The sequence below is a fragment of the Vigna angularis genome, chromosome 10 (assembly GCF_016808095.1).
Source record: "Vigna angularis cultivar LongXiaoDou No.4 chromosome 10, ASM1680809v1, whole genome shotgun sequence".
Classification (NCBI taxonomy): Eukaryota; Viridiplantae; Streptophyta; class Magnoliopsida; order Fabales; family Fabaceae; genus Vigna; species Vigna angularis.
Genome location: NC_068979.1, coordinates 468234 through 484631, shown reverse-complemented (window position 1 = coordinate 484631; position 16398 = coordinate 468234). Strand labels below are relative to the sequence as shown.

The following is a 16398-nucleotide window of genomic DNA, read 5'->3' as shown; positions in this document are numbered from 1 at the left end:
TTCCTTACCATGATTTTGTTCAAATGCATTGAAAAATGGTTCATTACCTTGACACTATAAACTTTTACACCTACCCACATTCATTTTTTTTTATCCTTTATTTATCTTTTTCTTTACCACTAATAAACGTCATTTCTTTATTTCTCTTTTTCTTTACCAATACTAAACTTCATTTCTTTAAATGACTTTATTATCCTTAAAAACTAATGTTAAATAGTTGTATTAATTGTAAAAAAAAATATTTCTCATTGAAAAATTATCTGTTGTCCGATCAATATAAACTAACTTTTAAGTTATTTTTATTTTAATTTTTACCTAAAGAAAACACGCTGAGAAATCGAACTCGTCAAATTAGTAGGGTGCTAGCAATTCTTTGTCACCTACTAAGTATCTAACCTAATGTAATCAACAGGAAGAAAAATATTTCTTTTTCACGAGTGAGCATGAGAGAACTCTTTTACACCAATTTAATACTACTTTTAATAAATATCAAAGTTTATATCATTTTGTGAATACTTCACCTTTGTATGAGTTTTGAAAGTGAAAGTGAAAGTGAAAAAACCATTTTCATTAACTTATTTAACAAATTTAGTGCGTGTGGTCCTTGAACAGTAACTATGCATAAATTTCCGAGGAAAGATGATATCTCTTTTTCATTGTATATTAGAGAGAGAGAGACGAGAAGAAGAAAACAATATATACAACCAAATTCTATTAATTTATTTAACAAATCTAGAATCATGTGGGGTCCTAGAATACAATTATTGCCATTATTCATTTTCTAAGGAAGAAATGGATTTACGACTTTCTGAATTGATTTACAATAGATCTCAGCAAAGATCTGATCTCTTTTTCGTTTAGACCCTTTTACTATAATAAATAAATAAACATACGATGATATGAATGGTCTGAAAATAATTATTTACGACCATTTCCTAGGCTATACCAATGTATGCGTATATGTATATTTTTGGTATAGCATTAGTTAAGGTGGTATTGAGCTTAAGTAGAAACAAGAGTTAGGTAACTGAGGTGACTACTACTGATTCTATGATTGTTTGTCCAAGAGTCGGCGATTGAAGACTATAGCAGCATCTTTATCACCACGACCACTACAATTCACAACCACTTTAGTACCATCGCAGAGTGTGGGAGCCAATTTATCTAAGATACCCAATGCATGTGCCGCCTCCAGGGATGGAAATATTCCCTCTAATTTGCATAAATTTTCGTAAGCTGCACGTTATATCAGTTAATCAGTTAATCAATAACCCTCGTATTATGTTTTTCACAACTCAAATAGTAAGAAGCGAAACTAGTACCGTCAAGAGCTTCTTCGTCAGTTGCAGCAAAGAATTCAGCTCTCCCACTTTCTTTCAAAAAGCTTAACTCTGGACCAACTCCTGGATATTCCATCCTGCAATTTCATATCAAATATTTAAGCTCAGTGTTACTGACGAGGGAAAGATATCAAATATTAAATAATTAATTATACTGACCCTGCAGCAATGGAATGTGGATGGATAATCTGGCCGTGTTCGTCCTGTAGTAAATAGCTGATGGCCCCATGGTAGACGCCAACTTCTCCTTTGGTCAACGTTGAAGAATGTTTGCCACTGTCGAGTCCCAAACCTCCACCTTCAACTCCAATCAACCTTACATCTTCATCTCCTACAAACTCATGAAACAGACCCAAAGCGTTTGATCCTGTCCCCACGCAAGCCACCAGAACATCTGGCTTCCCTCCCCACTTTTCCAACGCTTGCATCCTCGTTTCTTTCCCTATCACCGACTGAAACTCCCGAACCATGCTCGGGCATGGGTGTGGTCCCACCGCCGAACCCGTCAGGTGGTATTTATTCTCCAAATCCCCCACCCAACACCTAAACGCATCCGATGCTGCATCTCTGAACCCTCCATCCACTGCTTCAACCTACGCATCCACAGACCATCCATCAGTAATCGCTTCTTTTCACCCGCACATGTTTCTTAAAAAAATAGAATATGGTTTATACCTGAGCTCCCAGCAGCTTCATCAACCGCACGTTCGAATACTGTCTTTCGATGTCTTTGGCGGCCATGAAAACCGTGCACTCCAAAGCGAGTTTTGCGCATGCTGCAGCCGTTGCAAGGCCGTGTTGTCCAGAGCCAGTGGCGGTGACGACGCTTTTGCAACCCATCCGTTTAGCAATCATGGCTTGAGCAAGGGCGTTGTTCATCTTGTGAGAGCCACCGTGGTTGAGATCTTCTCTCTTTAAGTATATATCGGGTCCTTTCCCGTTGTTCATGCTCTTATAATACTCAGACAATCGCTTCGCGTGATACAGAGGTGTTTCTCTCCCAGCATAGTCTCTTAACGCCTCCGCCAGCTCTGCCTGTGGGAATAACCACTTAAGGTTTTAATAAATGGCTTTCAATTGTTCTGTATTAACATCAAGCAATTATTAACAGTTAATTTGATGAACTTGGGTGATTAATTAACCTGAAAAGCATCGTCGGCCATGGATTTTTTGAACTCAGCTTCGAGGTGGGTCAAACAAGCTACAACTGTTTCGGGAACAAATTTGCCTCCAAACCTACCGAACTTTCCGGAAGTAGAGATGGGAATTTCCTTGGTGTGGGAAGTTTGGAAAGGGATATTGTCCATCGAGGGTGTTGGAGAGGGGACGTAGGTAATGTTAAACTGAGGGAGCTTAGTTTGGTGAGTGAGCAGAGCTTGAGGCACCACAGAGGCAGCGCGGTCTTTCTGATCTACGAACTTGGTAGTTCTGGAATGGCAGCTGATGAGTGTCCCTTGCAGTTTGCAGGCCATAACAATATTATGTTCTTTCTGTTTGAGTGAGGAATGAGAGAGAGAGAGAGAGTTGTGTTTGGTTGCAAGAATGTCTGCTAAGAGGCTATCTTTATAGTGTGCATGGTTTAGCGTCATTGTTTCAACACGGAGTTAAATATTGAACGTGGACTCACCTTTGTCCTTGAAAACAAAACGTTTGGACACAAAAATATTTTAAACGTGTTTGGAGAAAATAACTGCTTTTTCATTTTTTTCACGTTATCCTCTGTGGGGACACACAGAAACAAGTTCAAATCTCAACCAAACCAAGCACCTATCCTCGTTCACGTCCTACTTACCTTAAGTTTGTACTATTTCCTTTAATTTGAAGCAAGATCATCTTTTTGAACACTTGTGAAAAAAAATATACTGTAATTAAAAAATATAAAACTTTTTAATTGTTGAAAAAATAGAAAATAAAATGAAATAAATAGTGTAAAGTGATTCTAGAAAAAAAGAAACCATGTAAATTTATTTAAAAAATATATATTTTAACAATGGGATACCATTTAATAATATGTAAAAGATATTTTTAATAAAAAAAATACATGTAAATGAATTCTGAGTGAAATAAGTAATAAAATAATTTTTTATTTAAGAAGATTAACGCAATAATTTTCTTTTTCAATTAAGAAATTATAGATAAAATAGTTTTGAGTCACGTAATATTATTACCTTTATTTTAATTTGTATACATTTAACTTTTTCTTCTTTCAAATGGCCTTTCTGAGGCTCAAAAGATGCTCTTTTTACTTGAGTTGAAAAGTATGAAATCGTATTATTAATAATAATTAGTAAAAATTTAAAGTTGTTATCTATTTATGTTTCTTTAATAAAAGTTTATCCATATAGAATCAACTGAATGCTAAATATAATTTAATATTTCATCAGTATATAATTATTTAAATTATACTTTTAGTATAAGGTGGAGGTGTATTAGAATGAACGAAATCCATTTTTTTAATCAACATCTTTTCGTTTGTGTCAGTAGAACATTAATTACGCTTAAAATTTAGTAAAACTGTGAAAGTTCTTCGTGTTCTTTTAATTCTCATATACTATTTTTTGTTTACAAATATTATACAAGCTTTCTATCTATCATCATTATTTTTATTATTTCAAAAAGTTAGATGTAATTGCTTTAAACAAAGTTGAACTGAGAGTGATTCATGCATGTACAATTTTACTTTTTTACCTTTTATTTAACAAAAAGTTAAAATTTAATTAATTGCTTCCTAACCACGTTTGGAAGTGCGGTATTTTGAAATGCGTTTTATATATTTATGTTCATTTCGAAGTGCGTTTTACGTTTTTATGTTATGAATTCCAAAAAAATTACATATATAATAATTAAATTATTACAAATAAATCCAAAATAATATTTAACATTACAGATAATAATTATTATTTAATTCAATAAACAATTTAATAATTATTTCAATTTCATAAAAGAATTAAAAAACTTAAATAAAATTAAATACATAATAAATAATATATTACGAAAATAATAATATGTTGAAAAATAACAAATTCAACAAAATTTAACAAACAAATAAAATAATTCAAAATATATTAAAACAAAAAATTTTATTTAACAACCAACATAAAAAATTAAATTTATTATACTAACCTAATAAAAATAAAACCTAATAAAATAAATATATACTAACCTAATAAAAAAATAAAAAAACTAAACCCTAAAAATCTAACGCACTTCCAAGTGCGGTTAGTCTCAGCCGCAGATTGAAATGCGGTGGGATCTCCATGCTTTACGCATTTCGAACTGCAGTGGGTGGGTTTGTGCTTTCCGCAGATCGAACTGCGGTTTGTCTTTGTCGCAGTTCGAAATGCGATTTCTTTGTGCACCTGACCGCACTTCCAACTGCGGACGTCTGTGACAGCAACTCCAACGACGTTTAAGTTCTCTGGCGACGAACACGAACCAACTTCCGGCGCACGAAGCAAACACCCAACCAAGCACATGCATAGAACAACAAAAAAAGCAGATGGAAGATTTTACAGACGAACCACAACAAACGCAAACACGGACGAACGCAAAGCACGAAGGACGAACGCTTGGCACGACATGAACGCAGCTTGGCACAGGGAGCCCAAAGAAAAATGGCAAAATACGGGGAAGAGAAAAATAACAGAATAAGGAAGAGAAAAAGAGGAAAAACTGATTCGTTAAATGTATAAAAGACAAAGAATATCATTAGAATTAAAATATGTTTTGAAAATACAAGACGAAAGCAATGAGGTGCACGAAGAATCACATGTTCAGATCAATGTCACATTAATTATACCTAAGTAAGCAATAATATCTTAATTATTATGAAAAATTATTAATAGAAAATATTCCATCTCTGATTTGACTCCTGCCTGACTGACTGACTGACCTCTTAGGCTTCCCATCTCACCTCCATCACAGTAATGTAATCATTTCAGTAATGGACCACACCAACATCACTAACCACAAAAAAAAAATCTTATTTTATATTATTTTATTTAGTAAAAATCAAACATCTACTTACTCCATTTAGTTTCTTTCTTTAGTGCTTTACGTATCTTCCTCCTATTTTTATCAAATCGTTTAAAGTATGTTTAATAAACTCACAAAAACAAACAAACGAGAAGAAAAAAAAAAGAAAAATGTAGTGATATATTAATATATATTTTTATAATATTTTGATATAATATGTCATGTTTTTAATGAGTTCGTTAATATAATAATAAATTAATAAAAAAATACAAGTGTATTATATTAAAATATTGTAAAAAAAATTATGTAAATTTTTATATATAATATGACCTGTTATTGAAACTATCGATCCATTTAATAGTCTCGTAAGCTCTCAATATCACATTAAAGAGACTACCATTCAAAAATAGACGACTAAGAGAAAACATTAATGATATAACATAAATATTTGGACACATAAATATTTTAAACGTGTTTGGAGACAACAATTGCGTTATCATATTTTTCTCGGGACAACAGAAACAAGTTCAAATCTCAACCTGCCACCACACGCTTATCCTCTTTACTTCAAATTTGTACTATTTCCTTTAATTTGAAGGAGATTATGTTTTTTAACACTGACAACCTTTTTGTGACAAAAATACTGTAATTAAAAAACAATTTTTTTAATGGTTGAAAAACAAAAAATAAAATAAAATAACGAGTGTAAAGTGATTAGAAAAAAAAAAACAATGGGATACCATTTAATAATTTTGTAAAAAAGAGAATGCACTTTATGGTGATTCTGTAACGACTATACCATATTTTTCCTTCCCTCGTACTTATAGAAAGATATATTGTGATTTTGATGAATAGTTGTATGATTTCTAGAGAGAATTGAAAGAGTCTTTTATCCAATGTTTTTAAGCTCCTCTTAGGCTAATATTAAGTTAAGGTTATAAATTCTTTTACTTATTTCATAAATTAGAAAAGTATTATTTCGTTTTAATAAAGAAAATTTATTTAAAAAAAACTAAAACATAAATCGATGAGATAAAATACTTTTTAAAAATATTAAAGTTTAAAAATTAAAAAATATAACTATTTTACTGAAGGACACTGTTACTCCCAGATTTACATTTGTCACCCCACTGGTCCAAAGAGATTGATTTCACACCTTTAGGGCTAACCAGCACGACATAGATTTATTTTATTTTTACACTTCATCATTCATTCTTGCACCCCATTTGGGCCAAGCCCATGAATTTTACACAATCCACATATTTTCAGCAAGCCCAACAGCCGTTCGTGACACCAGAATTCATGACCATTCTTCTACTCAGTTTCAGCAGAGAGCAACGAAAATCAGCGGAAGCACGGAACAAAGAACAAATCCAGAAGAAGATTCGACAGGGCATTGCAAAGGTAATTCTTCTATTCACTGTCATTGGAACTTTCACTGAGAGAGATGAATTAGGTAGACAATAGTTTCGTATTGCTCTCTATAATTTTGCGATGTGTGGCTATTAAGAAAGAAACAAACAAGTAAATAATTAAGGAAAACAGTGAGGGCTAGGGATTAGCTCCGTTTATTGCTTGGGACGGTAGGGGTGACGTCGCCGGTACCGTGGTAATGACTCGCCGACGGTGGAAGGTCGAGGCGGGAGAGGGAGGCGGACGTTGCCGGTAGCATTGGTGACGTTTGGTCAGGGCACGGCCGGTAGCATTATAATAGTTTCTTTCTGATATAATTAATTTTTTAGAATGCTAATCGTGATTACTAGCATGATCCCAAATGCCCAAGGCGCCAAGCTGTAAGGTAAAAGATTGATACGGTCAACTTTAATTTATGATAAGTTTAGTTTTGTTTATGGGTAAATTTTATTTAAAATAAATTATGTATTTTAAATTGTCACTCAAATAAAAAAAAAAAGTTATAAATAAATAAAAGAAAAAGTTTCCTTCTATTGGTACATGTTTAGATTGAGCGTAGTGAGAATGAGCTTGAATAAGGTTGCGCAGAACAGAATGCATGCCGAAGTCGTAACGTAGAGAAAGATTCTTAATGAATTATTGAAATTTCTTATTCTAGCTGTGTTTATTTCAAATGAGAAAATCTGTTCTCTTTCTGTGTAATAAAAAACCCTCGCGTGAACGTTTGTTTGTTCCTACGGTCTTCTTCAGTCAATCGGAACCTACCCCAATCCATTCCTTTTGCCTTATGCAAGGAAGAAGATGCAGTAGGGTTGTGTGTTGGTGCTTGTGTGTTTAGAGAGCCACAAAGCCAAAGACCTACTTCATCAGGTCAGCTTCCTTCCACTTCTACTTCATTTCCTATAGAGTCTGCTTTCCATCTTCTTCAATGTCAACATAGTCATTTCAACAATTAGAGAACGATTGAACGTGCTGTAGTTAAGTTTTTATGTTTTATTCCGTATCATCCTATCTTCTTTTTAGCACTATGTGGGGGAAGAAAAGCTATTACTGCAGTTATTTTTTCATTTGAAAATGAAATCATATTTCTATGTTTTCTTTGACTAACCTTTTTGAGTGTAATAGTACTACACTAGTGCTGATTTTGATAGCTGATTGTTTTTTTTTTCATTCTAAACCAAAAACTGTTTCATGGCATGTTGTATGATATTAAATGAAGTGGATGTCCTTTGAGGAACAAATCAGAGATGGTTCTTCTTAAAGACATTGTGCCTGCAGCTCAGAACAACATAGAGACTAAGTTTATAGTTTTGGAGAAAGGCAGCACAACGCTAGAAGGGAAGAATAGGATATGCTTGACTCTTGTAGCTGATGAGACAGCGGCAGTTCATCTTCAGCTTTGGGGAGATGAATGCGATGCTTTTGATTCAGGCGATATAATTCATTTGACCAAAGGAATTTTTTCCTACCAACATGGTAATCTTATACTCAGGGCAGGCAAGAGAGGGAAGCTAGAGAAGATTGGAGAGTTTACCATGTCCTATGTTGAGGTACCAAACATGAGTGAGATTCATTGGATTCCTGACCCAAGTAATTCTAAAAATTATATCCAGGACTATATAATATCTCCCCAGTCACGCATCTTCCCTTCAATTCCATAGAGGGATGTGCTCTTATACTTGCCACAATTTTTTTCAGACTATGATTTTCAACATATTTTAGATAAAAAAATATAACTTTTATTTAAGTACTTCTGTTTATTATGATATGTTGAAATGTAATATGTTTTTAGATATAGGCTCTGTAGGAGCCTACTGTTTACTGTTTATTGTTGATTACTGTTTTTCATTATTGTATAAGTATGTGTTTAGTGTGAAGATAATAATATGAAGAAAGAGAGTTTCTTTCTCTTAATTCTCCAAAATGGTATCAAGAGCCAAGCACTGGGGCTCTCTTCTGTAGACGCCATCAACCACCAGCTGTCGCCGCCGCCTCCGCTGCCGTCGCCGTCGCCGCCGCCTCCGCCGCCGTCGCCGTCGCCGGTACCCCATTTTCTCAGGAAAATTTAGGGGTTTTGTGCGCCTCCGTGAGCGCGACCCAACCCTGGTGGTCGCCGTCCCTGCATCGCCCTCACGCGCCGTCACGCGCCGCCGCAGCCCGCCAGATCTCGCGCGCGTACTGTTCACGCGCCGCCCTACGCTGGTCGGAATTTCACCGCGCATCTAGGGTTCCGCTCGCCTCACTCTCCTGAGTCTATATCTGACCTTACTTCCCTGTTTCAGTGGGTGTAATTGATACCTAGGGTTTTCTCTCTCCCAATAGTTGAATATCTCTCCAAGTCTGGTTCATTTTCCGATCTGTAATGGCATCTACTGCAATTAATTCCTCTCTATCTGCAACTCCTATCATCACATCTGCAAAACTCAACTGGAAAAATTATTTATCTTGGTCTTCGGCAGTGGAATTATGGTTTCTTGGTCAAGGACACCATGATCATCTAGAACAAGATATCTCTATGGTTCCAGATGAAGAAAAATCTCAATGGCAAAAATTGGATTTTCAGTTATGCGCAATTTTATGGCAGTCAGTGGAGCAAGAGGTTTTAGATATCTTGAGACCCTATAAAACATGTTCATCATTCTGGAAAAGGGCAGAAGATATTTTTGCTAATGATGTACAACGTCTTTTTGATGCAACCCAAAGAGTAGCTTCTCTAAAACAAGTCAACCATGACATGGTTTCTCATATAGCAAAGGCTCGGGCTGCTGTAGAAGAATTAAAGAACTTCTTTGTAGCTGATTCTTTAGAAGGGATCAATAAAAAGCTTGACAAGTTTTACATGGTCCTAATTCTGAGAAGCTTACACTCCGATTATGATCATGTACGTGATCAAGTTTTAGCTGGTGATCAAATCCCTTCAATGGATGGTTTGGTTACTCGACTTCTTCGAGTACCTCCATTGGTGAAAGATGAGAATTCAATCGATGTTATTGGAACATCAGCTATGATAATGCCACAAGGAAGAGGAGTGCCACAAGGAAGAGGAGTGCCACAAGGAAGAGGAGGAGGCAGAAGCAACCGAGGACGTGGTGGTCGTAGCATACGTCCTCCTCCTCAATGCACATACTGTAAGAAACTAGGCCATACTCGAGACAAATGTTATGTTCTACATGGATATCCAGACAAAGTTGCTCATGTGTCTAAATCTGGTGATCTAGAATCCAGAATTTCAAATGAAGAATATGAAGAATTTTTACGTTACAAGTCTGGAAAACCGTCTAATCCTGGCCAATCCTCTGTCATGACTAGTGTGCCTACAGCCAGCTTATCTCAATCTGTGGAAGGTCATAATCCATGGATTCTGGACTCAGGTGCCTCAGACCATATCTCTGGTAACATTCCTTCATTTTCTTCATTGTCTTCTCCAAGAATTCCTCATCTCATTACCGTTGCCAATGGATCAAAAGTGAAATCTCAGGGAATTGGAACAGTTTCCTTATCTCCTTCACTGAGTTTAAATTCTGTGTTATATGTTCCCAATTGTCCATACAATTTAATCTCTTTGAGTCAGTTGACTCGTACCTTAAATTGTTCCATAACCTTTACGGCCAATTCTTTTGTTATACAGGAACATGGGACAGGTCGTCTGATTGGAGAAGGACATGAGTCTCAAGGACTTTATTTCTTAAAACCTCATTCCTCAGTTTCCTGCTTTACCACTTCATCCCCCAAACTTCTGCATGATCGTCTAGGCCATCCAAGTTTGTTCAAGTTGAAGATGATGGCTCCAAGTCTCAAAAACATCCAAGTCTTAGATTGTGAATCTTGTCAATTAGGAAAACATGTTAGATCTTCCTATCCTAAAAGATTTGAGACACAGTGTGATTTTCCTTTTTCAATAATTCATTCAGATATTTGGGGACCAAGTCGTGTTACTTCATTTGGTTTTAATTATTTTGTAACCTTTATTGATGAATTCTCTCGATGTACTTGGGTTTATTTAATGAAAGAGAGATCTGAACTTTTGTCCATATTCAAGTCCTTTTTTATTGAAATTAAGAACCAATTTGGGAAGACAATTAAAATTCTTCGAAGTGATAATGCTAAGGAATACTTCTCTCTAGCATTTTCTTCATTCTTATCTTCCCAAGGAATTTTACACCAGTCAACCTGTCCTCACACTCCACAACAAAATGGCATTGCAGAAAGAAAGAATAGACATCTCATTGAAACTGCACGTTCCTTAATGTTGAATACTAATGTTCCTGTACATCATTGGGGCGATGCAGTCCTCACTGCCTGTTTTCTTATCAATAGGATGCCTTCTTCCTCTCTTAATAATAAAATTCCTCACTCTGTCATTTTTCCCAACGACACTTTATACCATGTTTCCCCACGTGTATTTGGGTGTATGTGTTTTGTTCATAATGTTTCTCCAGGTCTTGATAAGCTCTCAGCAAAAGCTATCAAGTGTGTTTTCTTAGGATACTCTCGTCTTCAGAAAGGGTATAGATGTTATTCTCCCTCCACAAAGAGATATTATATGTCAGCTGATGTCACATTCTTTGAGGATACACCTTTTTTTTCTTCCTCTATGGAGGATCGTTCCTCTGTTCAACAAATGTTTCCTTTACCAACATGTGATCCTCTAATTATTCCTGATTCTGTACCTCAAAATCAAAATCCAAATATCATTGTTCCTCCACCTCTTATCACATATCAACGTCGAACCCAATCTCGAACTCCTAACACTGACGATCCTCGAGACTCAGATCCTTCTGCATCAGATCCTCAGACCATGGATCCTTCATCATCTTCACCTTCTACTGATTCAGATGATAACTGGCCCATTGCCCTTCGTAAAGGTATTCGTTCTACTCGCAATCCATATCCTATTTATAATTTTGTGAGTTATCATAACTTGTCTCCTACATATTTCTCCTTTGTTTCCTCATTATCATCGACTAAGGTTCCTAATAATATTCATGAGGCACCTGTTCATTCTGGATGGCGACAAGCCATGGTTGATGAGATGAAGGCACTTGAACACAATGGCACTTGGGATCTTGTCCCTCTTCCTCCTGATAAGAAGCCTGTTGGTTGTAGATGGATTTATACTGTTAAAGTTGGTCCTACTGGTAAAATTGATCGCCTTAAAGCTCGACTGGTAGCTAAGGGCTATACTCAAGTTTATGGCCAAGACTATTGTGATACTTTTTCTCCTGTGGCTAAAACCAGTACCGTTCGTATTTTTCTTGCTATGGCTGCCATTCGTCATTGGCCTTTTTATCAGTTAGACATTAAAAATGCCTTCCTTCATGGTGATCTGGAAGAGGAGATATACATGGAGCAACCTCCTGGATTTGTTGCTCAGGGGGAGTCTGGATTAGTTTGTAAGTTGCGTCGTTCCCTTTATGGCTTAAAGCAATCACCTCGAGCTTGGTTTGGTAAATTTAGTCAGGTGGTGCAAAAATTTGGACTGAAACGTTGTGAGGCGGATCATTCAGTGTTTTATGGTCACTATTCTCCTGACAAATGTGTTTATCTCATGGTGTATGTTGGTGATATTGTTATTACAGGGAATGACATCACTAAAATTAATCAGTTAAAGAATCATCTGTTCAATCACTTTCAAACTAAAGATCTGGGTCGTCTAAAATATTTTCTTGGTATTGAAGTGGCACAGTCAAAAGAAGGTGTCATCATTTCACAAAGGAAATATGCTCTTGACATTTTAGAGGAAACAGGTCTGACAAATTGCAAGCCCATTGACAATCCCATGGACCCAAATCAAAAGTTAATGACAGATCAGGGTGAACCTTTCTCAGACCCAGAGAGATATAGAAGACTAGTTGGAAAACTCATTTATCTTACCATAACAAGACCTGATCTTTCTTATCCAGTTGGAGTTGTGAGTCAATTTATGCAAAATCCACATGTTGATCATTGGAATGCAGTACTTCGCATTCTCAGATACATAAAAGGAAGTCCAGGACAGGGACTATTGTATGAGAACAAGGGAAACACTCGGATCGAAGGATATTGTGATGCAGATTGGGCTGGTAGTCCAATTGATCGAAGATCTACTACAGGATATTGTGTTTTACTTGGTGGGAACCTTGTATCTTGGAAAAGTAAGAAACAAAACGTTGTTGCTCGATCTAGTGCTGAAGCTGAATACCGATCTATGGCTCTGACTACATGTGAACTTGTGTGGATTAAACAACTTCTTCAAGAATTGAAGTTTTGTGAAAATGAGCAAATGAAACTGTACTGTGACAATCAAGCAGCTCTACACATTTCCTCCAATCCTGTGTTTCATGAGAGGACGAAACACATAGAAATTGACTGTCATTTTATTAGAGAGAAGTTGTTGTCAAAGGAACTGGTTACTGAATTTGTCAATTCTAATGAACAACTCGGAGACATGTTGACCAAATCTCTAAGGGGGCCTAGAATTCAATTCATATGTTCCAAGCTTGGGGCATATGACTTATATGCTCCAGCTTGAGGGGGAGTGTTGAAATGTAATATGTTTTTAGATATAGGCTCTGTAGGAGCCTACTGTTTACTGTTTATTGTTGATTACTGTTTTTCATTATTGTATAAGTATGTGTTTAGTGTGAAGATAATAATATGAAGAAAGAGAGTTTCTTTCTCTTAATTCTCCAAAATGATAGGAGGACAACCTTCTGTTTATTAATATGATTTTCAACATATTTTAGATGGAAGACATTTTTTAGATGAAAAATTGCTGACAACCGCATCAAAAGGATGTTTTCAAGTGTTTTCCTAAAGGTGATCCTGATCTGGTTCAAAGAGCGTTTCCGTGGTTTCAATTTCAGCCAGTATCAAAGTGACGTTTTAAGAATTTATTCAAATAGTTTTAGGCATCTTCATTCATTTATGATTTTTTTTGTTTAATTTTAATTGAGAACTTAGCATTGTCATTCACTTTTATAGTATGATTCAATTTCTTATAATCATTATAAATGGATGCATTTTCATTTTAAATTGTTTAAGTCATTTAGATTTTCTTTATTTTAATAGACTGTAGGTTAATTATGTTTTCATTATTTTGCTTCAATTTATTTATCATTTTTTTCTAGTTATTTAAATTTTCATTATTTTGTTTCAATTTATTTATCCCTCTTTTATTTTATAATTATTAATTTATTGTCTAACAAACCTCTTTTATATACAATTTTTTAGAGATATGTTTAGTAATAGGTATATTTTTATAATTATGTCATTGTGAGATTCCACACGAAATAGATATATTACATTAAGTTTAATTAATTGGTTAAATCTTGATCAATATTTTGAACAAAACGTTATTTTCAAATCGTGTCGTTGTGGGGGACACAATTGTGTTGCGTCACATGGTCTAAAATCATTATCTTTTTCTCTTTGAATTTGTTTTAAAAAAATAAAACAAAAAACATATAATATATTGTTTTGTTACGTGATAGCCTCAAACCATTCTTGCTTAAACTTTTGGGCACAGTTTGGTAGAGTGGCAGTGCATGTCTTTTCAGTAACTAAAATGATAGTTTATTTGAGATTTAAAGTATGAACTCAGTTTGTAGCTCTCTAACATAAGATTTTACAAAGAAAAATATTCAAAATGTAGTACAAAATTTACCAATATTGTTATCATGAATATTGGTGACTAGCTAATTTTCCCCACCATGATGCACCTTACTAGAAGCAATTTGCTGAAGTCATTAAAATAATAGAATGAAATAATGAATTCAAAATTTATTTGAAACTGGTGAGTTTAAAGGTGCCCCCACTTAATAATTGTTATAGTAGACCAATAGATTATAATATGCTCTCTCAAGTGAAACTATTATAATAAATAAATAACATACAACGGTGAGCTATATCAGACTATTATCCCATATTTTCTTCTTTCTTTCCTCTGTGCCCAAGTGGCCTTGCATTTAAGTGTGCCTCTTTGTACACGTAAGCTCCAGATTAATATAACATACTCTGGTTGTGCTGAAAGCTTTCAAGTAAAAGTTAAAATAAGATTACATCACTACATTCCTGGCTATTGTAGAAGTTGGTTGATATTTACTAAAAGAAAAATGAAATGCATGGAGAGAAATTCAAAGTTGAAACCCAGAAATCGCATTCATGACCAGCACGACATCAGTGTAATCATCATTTAAGCATGCCTCATCTGATATCAAATATCATATAAAACAAAAGCCTTGTCGCGCCTATGACCTCGCTCTATGTCCATCTTGTACGGGACAGATTACTAGACACATTCCCAATAAAAAGATCATATTTACAAAGACTCGGTTAAAATGTGGTCTGATCTACAAGACCAAGCATATGTAATGCTTCCATTTTTTCATTGCAATGTCAAAAGACAAATGACTGTACATATACATACATTAAAGATGCTAGGTAAAAGAAAGGAGGGGAATGATGGGGGAAAATCGACATGGATCTCTGGCAAATTTCTATTATGTACAGATTATATACAATATTTACTACTTCCTCGTGATTTACCAGAAAGGACACCACCTGAAACAAGTAGAGAAATCAGAAATTCAGAAGTCATAATGTGAAGAAGACATAAAGGTTTATAATCTATAGCAAACCAACTATTTTAAAAGCTCAAGCGGTTAGGTAATTACACATGGTTTTATATCACAATTCTAACTTGCCTTCTTCACACACAAGAGCCTAGTAATTGATAGAAAATTTCTAAGTTAAGAGACCATACCCTACATAATTTTGGCACAGATTTTCATGTGAGGAAGCTTGGATAATTAACTTTTGAACTTGCAACTTAACAGATAAAGCATGATCAACTTCCCGAGTGTCTCCAGAAATTAAGCTACTATGGTCTGCGGCATGCTGAAGGGAGTTGTTTGACACTGAAGAACAAGTTGAAAAATCCCGGCCAGTAAGCTTATTACTCATGCGAGCCATGACAACCACAGCACGCTCGTTCAGAACCTCATTGGCATCACCAAGCTGGTTAACAGCCTATATGCAAAGGTATATAAAATGAGCAACATGAATCAAAAAGCAAGCAACAAAATAATACAGTATGAAGATACCTGTAGAAGTTCCCTTTCACGGGCACCACGCTGAGGGTGGGGAAGCTCTCTATTTGGAGCAGATTCCTCAGTATTTACAACAGGAGGTGCATGATTGCTAGTAAGCATAGACATTTGTGGAACTTCATTGAAATTAAAAAGACGCCAATTTATGAGAGGATCGTGTACAAAGGCCTGAATACCGGAAAAAGAAATAATCCATTATTTATTATAAAAATTCTCAACAAGCAAACATAACATTGTGAAAAGTTATTGTTGTAATTAAAGGAAAATCTTCTTAATTAGAGAAAATATCCATAAAATCTTCCTAATTAGAAAAAATATTTGTAGGATCTTTTAGATTATTTTTTCCTTATTTCCCGTTTTTAGAATATTATATTGTTACAAATAAAGGTAAGGAAAATGTAATAGAAATTAATGATAATAATAAATTCATTCTCTTTTCAAGATGGGGGTACTAGAGCTCCCGATTGGGAGCTGTGTTTCCGCTGCAACAATAGCCACCACCACCGTTGTTTACTATCCTATCATTTATAACTATTGATTGCGTTCCAAGGGATGTTTAAGGGAAAAATTATTCCTTTGAA

The 16398-nt window shown here is 35.1% G+C and overlaps 3 protein-coding genes across 7 annotated transcripts in view; 1 reads left to right on the top strand and 2 right to left on the bottom strand.

Annotated features, from left to right (window-relative positions):
- Positions 1-697: 697 nt before the first annotated feature.
- LOC128194270 (tryptophan synthase beta chain 1-like) lies at positions 698-2830 on the bottom strand. Its single transcript, XM_052869437.1, has 5 exons — positions 2483-2830; positions 2016-2375; positions 1500-1933; positions 1323-1417; positions 698-1236 (listed from the first exon to the last, which is right to left on the bottom strand). Exons 1-5 carry the CDS (start codon positions 2810-2812, stop codon positions 1049-1051), a joined length of 1407 nt encoding a protein of 468 aa, XP_052725397.1. The 5' UTR covers positions 2813-2830; the 3' UTR covers positions 698-1048.
- A 3789-nt stretch (positions 2831-6619) lies between these two features.
- Positions 6620-8475, top strand: LOC108319928 (uncharacterized). 4 transcript variants are annotated; one of them, XM_052869434.1, is made up of 3 exons: positions 6620-6719; positions 7479-7598; positions 7948-8475. In XM_052869434.1, the coding sequence occupies exon 3, from the start codon at positions 7976-7978 to the stop codon at positions 8387-8389; it is 414 nt and encodes a 137-aa protein (XP_052725394.1). In that variant the 5' UTR covers positions 6620-6719; positions 7479-7598; positions 7948-7975; the 3' UTR covers positions 8390-8475. The 4 variants fall into 4 exon arrangements, with proteins under 4 accessions (XP_052725394.1, XP_052725392.1, XP_052725395.1 ...); XM_052869432.1 differs by having other exon boundaries at positions 6620-6720; positions 7523-7598; XM_052869435.1 differs by lacking the exon at positions 7479-7598.
- A 6566-nt stretch (positions 8476-15041) lies between these two features.
- The window catches only part of LOC108319939 (serine/threonine-protein kinase TOR), a 37866-nt gene continuing 36509 nt past the window's right edge, over positions 15042-16398 (bottom strand). For both annotated transcript variants that reach the window (XM_052869430.1, XM_017551256.2), the window contains exons 54-56: positions 15812-15985; positions 15472-15737; positions 15042-15269 (exon numbers count right to left, since the gene is read on the bottom strand). In XM_052869430.1, coding sequence (XP_052725390.1) covers positions 15251-15269; positions 15472-15737; positions 15812-15985 — 459 coding nt within the window. In that variant the 3' untranslated portion in view covers positions 15042-15250. The remainder of the gene's footprint in view (positions 15270-15471; positions 15738-15811; positions 15986-16398) is intronic.

Bases quoted from the DNA above. Each gene is read 5' to 3' on its own strand.
- LOC128194270 (XM_052869437.1), bottom strand. From the start codon at position 2,812: ATGGCCTGCAAACTGCAAGGGACACTCATCAGCTGCCATTCCAGAACT. The intron at 2,376-2,482 runs GTTAATTAATCA...TTATTCCCACAG, and splicing joins TGGCCGACGATGCTTTTCAG to GCAGAGCTGGCGGAGGCGTT. The intron at 1,934-2,015 runs GTATAAACCATA...GTGGATGCGTAG, and splicing joins TGAAGCTGCTGGGAGCTCAG to GTTGAAGCAGTGGATGGAGG.
- LOC108319928 (XM_052869435.1), top strand. From the start codon at position 7,976: ATGGTTCTTCTTAAAGACATTGTGCCTGCAGCTCAGAACAACATAGAG.